The following is a 5,874-nucleotide window of genomic DNA, read 5'->3' as shown; positions in this document are numbered from 1 at the left end:
CTAACAAAAAAATTTGTTAAAATCAAAGTTAACTATATTTACAACAATTAAAAACATATTACATCCTTTTAATTTTACAAAAAAAAAAAAAAGTTATGCACACATTATTTAAAAAAAAAAATGTTTACTGATATTTTGGTGAATTACTTGTTATGCTTTGATAACCTTAATATTTAACAAAATAGTTCATTTATTATCCTCTCTGCATAAGCTTGGTACGGCAAGTATTAAAGAGAGCTGGGTTATTTATAACTTTACAAATTATTTTACCATAAAATATGAATTATAAAAATTGTGAAACAAGTGACAAACTTCAAATACGTAACCGTAGTCTATAAGAGAGGAGCTGTTGATTTTTGGAATGCAGGAAACCATTTTCTAAGAGTAAACATGGATTAGATTTGTATAAATCCAATCTAAATCTATTTTAAATCTAATTATGTAGATTAAATTTTAAACTAATCTATATTGCTTTTCTAAAATTTGGATTAAAACTAATTTTAAAATTTAAATCTAGTTTAAAACTGAATTTTATAATATATTTTTTTAGCATAGCAAAATTTATAAATATATATATATATATGCATAATATTTATACTTTTATTTTATTTAATATAAATTCTAAATTAATATATTAAAAATATTATATTATATTATATTATATATATATATATATATATATATATATATATTATAATAGTGACCGCAAGTAGTAAAATTTAACAAAATATAAAGCATATGTTTGAGCGCAAGCTTGAGGCTTGCGTAAGGGTGTTGGAATATTTGGGTGTAGTAAAACTTGCATAAGAACGATTGTAGGAATTAACCGCAGAGCATAAAAACCGGTTTTATTATATGAAATCTAAAATTTATTTTAATCCAAAAAAAATGGATTGAATGTCTTATTTTAAAAAAAAATCAGATTATTAAATTCAATTTATTTTAGTTATGAATTGAATTATTAAATCTAAATTTTTTGTATATCCCTACCATTTTCCGAGAAGAGAGTTATAAACCAGGCTGTTGGAGGGCAAGAGAGGGAAACCTCTGCATTTTGTAACTTTGATTAATCCGAGTCAAAATTTTAAACTTATTTAAGGAAATTAATTTGTTGCAGAACCTATATATATATATATATATATATATATATATATGAAAATAATGAATAAAAAATAACATCAACTTTAGTAAGAGATATTAAAAAAATTATTCAAAAGAATTGTACTAATGACGTCCTTCAATTTAAATTGTTGTTCGGTCGTTTTACCTTGAAATGCCATATTTATGAAAATACTAATTATATATTTGCTATTCAATCTTTGGATAACTGAAATTCCACCCACGAAAAGTTTTGGTCCCATGAAAAATAATATTACTCAAATGTCTCACAAGAAGGAGCGATAATGCATTAATATTTAATAGTTAAGGACACATAATAACCCTACAAACATAGAAATAAATATAATAATGTTCTACTGCGCATTTGCTTCAACATGAAAAGAACTACCCATATCATCCTCGATGTTACAACAAATCCTAAAGCTTTCAGAGATCTGCTGCGCATACAAAGACAATAATACATAAATCAAAAGGCAACACACCGAGGCAGTCAATTTGGACACTGAAGCTTCTCATTCACGCTCTTTTTGTTAAGTCAATAGTAACAGAAGACCAGCTTGGCAGAAAGAAACACCTACTACTATTCTGCCAAAGAAATTAATCCATCAAAAAGGATTTATGCATGATAATATAATAAATTTATATAAGATAGGAACTAGATTGATTAGCTCATCAAACTCATTACCCAACCCCAGAGAGAGCTCATTATCGTTGATCATATATCATGAGTCACATTATTAGTTCTAGACCAAAGGGTTTGTTGTGGAAGGTCCATAACCGGTCCATGATCCTGAACAATTAAGATATCCAAGCTGTGACACTTTTTCAGCGTCAGAGCAACCTTGATCTTGCCATTCAAGAGACAATAGCTTAGGGTTTGGCTTCACATCAATTGAACCATCGTGGTTGTCACCTCCATCATAGGGCAACATAAGTCGCTGGCAGGAGTAGTCCATTATATAACTTCCAACATTGCTAATGCTTCCATCAAGGGACATGCCCCCAAATGCCGGGGAGCAAAGACCTTGATAATTTAATGGCAATCCATTGTAACCACTCATATCACCAAGCTCAACACCACCACCCCCACCCACATCACTGTTTTCAAGAAAGTCAAAATTCCTTGTAGAACTCCTAATCATACCATTGCTTTCCATGAAATCAATAGGCCTGGGGTTCTCGATAATGCCAATGTTATACTTGTTTTCCATAAAATTAGGGTTTCCTAGTGCCCCGGCATTAGTCCCAAGTAAATTGTTGAGGTGGGAAAATTGCACATCTGGGAAGGAAAGTTGGAGATCTTTGGGATTATGATGATAAGAGGCTCCATACTGTGTTTGATTTTGATTAATAGCTGTTTGGTGATCATTCGGTTTCTTAGTAGAAACTTTCTTGTTCTTTCTGCAACCACCACCCACAGGAATGTTCCTAAGAGTGCCTCCTTTGGTCCAGTACCTCCTACAAGTCTTGCAGAAGTACCTTGGCTGGGAAAGACTATAGTTGTTGTAGTAGCAGAACTTGGTGTGGGTTGATTCACACCTGGGGCACTTGAGGGCATGCTCTTGCGGGGGTCTTAGCCTCCTCTCAGTCATTGGCCTTGAACACTGAAGCATGTCACCAGATGGTGAAGAAGAATCCATCCCACACTCCTCGTGACTTGTGCCCTGACAAATTTACATAAAGAAGCCACAATTAGTGAATATGAAAATATGTTACGTACTGTCAAATTTTTGTCATTTTAGATTGTGTCATTTTCTTATATTCTTCCGCTAATCCTCCTCCTTTCTTTTCCTTGTCTTTGTTTTTTTTTTGTCATTTCCCCCTTTTATGTAACAACACATTCTTCCGTCAAAAATAATAAAGAAATATGCTGCATAGTGCGACGAGAGATTATTATGCTTCTACTTCTTGTTTGATACATACAGCAGCTTACTTTTTAATATAAACACTATACTGTAAAACCGTTGTTTTCATCCCCGATAATATTTTATCACTTTGTATGAAGTATATATGAGGACTTAATGGGAGTTTAAACTCATCATCACCCCAATCAAATTAAATCAACTTGTACAGAAATCATATCAACATCAAAACATGCTTCTCACAAGTATGAAAAGTAGAAGCAAACAGTGAAAGTATTTTCATATATGCACGGCATACCTGCAGCCAGTGGTCTGATGGTTCCATGCAGACGTGGAGAGAGGAAAAACCCATTCACAAGAAAATTCCACCAGCCGGGAGAAATAAGAACAATAGAAGTCTCCTTAACAGTAATAGCTAGGAGAAGTTTGTTTACCTCCTTTGTTTCTCTTAAGTGCTCCCAGTGGTAGTAATGTATTATGATGATCAGTGTGAGCAGAGAAAGAAGAGGGTTAGCTAGGAAGTGTAGGTGAAGAGCGGAAAGTGTTGAGTGAGGAATGTAAGGGAATGAAGAGGAATGTGAATTATGTGACAATGTGAATGTTACATGGGACGGGACAGTGAATAAGAAGGAAGAAAAAGGTGAGGGGAATGAGCTGACATATTGTACTCATAAACCCCGTCGGTGACAGAAAACAAGTGGGCCCTTAACCTGTCTCCCTATGCTGACCCCACGCCTTATCTCATCTTGACCATACATTAATAAAAGAAAAATGTTTAATAAAGGTGTCTAAGTTTAATGAGAGAAAAATAAACAAATATAACAAATAATATAATATAATATAAAAAGAGAAAAATAAATAAATGAGAAAGTGTTGATAGTATTAGAGTATTTATAAATTAATTAAATTGAAATTAAAATATCGGATCACTAGGAAAGTGAATAACAAGTGAAGGTTGGTGTGGGAATGGGATGAATTGGGAGATTAGAAGATAATTGTGAATGGGAGGCATAGGATAGGGGCAAGATACACACGTCCCACCATAGTCCTGTCTGAATGAAGTGACAGAAGCTGAGAATATTTGGGTCCTCGATAAAGAACGCATACCGAAAGAGCACTCTAATTGTGGGCCCCTAAACCCACTGGACCCACTCTCCCTCCTCCCACAAGCAAGGCATATATTCCCACTCTCCCTCCATGCTCCTCACGTCCCTCTCTAATTTCTCCCTGTTCTCGTTCCATTTTAATTTTCTTTCTCACTCCAATGGTCTTCCTTAGGACAATAATCATCATAACAAATGTGCATTTAGTTTATTTTTAATTTATAAATTTATTTATTTATTTATTTATTTTCAACAAGAACTTTCTAACACTAAATACATTCAAAACTGTTTCAACTTAATTTATAATTTTACATTTGAGTCTAGTTCAAGTAATTTTACATTTACTGTAATGACCTTATCTGGTTCAAATAAGATTGTATTTGGTGAATGCATGTATTCTAAAAGAAATTAAAATAAAAGCAATTATTATTATTTTAAATAATACCCATTCTCAATCTCATGCTAATAATATAATATGATCTCCTGTTTAATAATTGCATCATGTTTCAAATTGATTAACTAGCGTTAATTTCAAACATCAAAGGAGATGTTCCTCGACTAGGCGGGTTTTGTGGAATAAACTGACAAACTTATGTCCGAAGTGTTGACACCTGAAAGAGCAACGAGGAAGGTTGTAGCTTTGTCCACTAACGAGTAGATAATTGGTGTGAGAGGAACACAAGCCACTCTACAGGGGACCCCGAACCCAAAGTACATGCTATGTCGGGTGAATAAAGTGAGAGGTTGCCCATGTTACCCTCGTACACCTGAATGCATTGCTAGGTTTTCTTTAGATCAGGGTGTATATTATATATATCATGAAGATATTGTCTTTCAACTTTCTTTGGGTAATCCTTAATTTTCTGTCTGCTTGAGCACAAAGATGGATTGACGGATTATTATTCTTTCAATCATAAGCATGCTATCATTGCTTCTTGATCTGTGTATTCTAGCTTTTGCGTCGTGGAGTGTTCCAATAATATAGTTTCAACTACTCGAGTGAGCAATGATATTGAAGTGATGCGCAAGTATTCAATAGAATTCGGAGATCTAATTTCATGCACCACAAGTCTCAACTCTTAAATATAAATTTTTATGCAACGTGCAGAGCTAATAAACATTAATTATGTAAAACCAATAATTATGCCGTGTTTATACTTTATTTGTTTGAAAAACAAAAATAAAGAAAATTGTATTAGAATATTAATTTTTGTTTCATTATCTTATAAAAATGTAAAGAAAATGCGAAGAAAAGATAAATAAATACCTACCATTACCCAATGATATCATATTCTTACGACAGCTAAAGCAGTAAAAGAGACAAAGTTGTATAAGTTTTCTTTGGACTTACCAGAAAAGGACTTTTTTTTTGTCATAAATTATTATTTCAGTTGATCATGACATGTCCGTAGCTAAAGGTTTCTGTACGTAAGATTACAGATTCAATAATGCTTTAGTACGTGTTCTTGGCTTTTTAATGTGAATGTATGGACTATTTGTCCATTAGTAGTTATATCTGTAAATTATCACGTAAATCGACCATAAGTATTTCCTTTTGGGATATGTAGAGGAAAACTTTAAAATTGCCCAACAGCCTTCGTTCTCAAGCCAAATATATCTTTATCGCTCCAAATGCATATTTTGCTTCGTTTCTTATTTCTTTTTCTTCCTTCTTTTCCTGAAAAATTAAATGAAACCTCATAAAAGGCCAAGTCGATCGATCCCCCCTCAAGTTTAAAAGTATAATTTTTTATCAAAAAATTCAAAGCTGGGATTTTCTAGGTTGATTT

At 32.8% G+C, this 5,874-nt stretch overlaps 1 protein-coding gene across 1 annotated transcript; it reads right to left on the bottom strand.

The window, feature by feature from the left end:
- Positions 1 to 1,862: 1,862 nt before the first annotated feature.
- On the bottom strand, positions 1,863 to 3,333 carry LOC113874836 (dof zinc finger protein DOF5.6-like). Its single transcript, XM_027513050.1, has 2 exons — positions 3,280 to 3,333; positions 1,863 to 2,783 (listed from the first exon to the last, which is right to left on the bottom strand). The coding sequence occupies exons 1-2, from the start codon at positions 3,331 to 3,333 to the stop codon at positions 1,863 to 1,865; spliced, it is 975 nt and encodes a 324-aa protein (XP_027368851.1).
- Between the last annotated feature and the right edge of the window lie 2,541 nt (positions 3,334 to 5,874).

This window comes from Abrus precatorius, unplaced genomic scaffold, assembly GCF_003935025.1.
Source record: "Abrus precatorius isolate BTA unplaced genomic scaffold, Abrus_2018 Scaffold8, whole genome shotgun sequence".
Classification (NCBI taxonomy): Eukaryota; Viridiplantae; Streptophyta; class Magnoliopsida; order Fabales; family Fabaceae; genus Abrus; species Abrus precatorius.
This window is presented reverse-complemented; position numbering and strand designations above follow the sequence as displayed.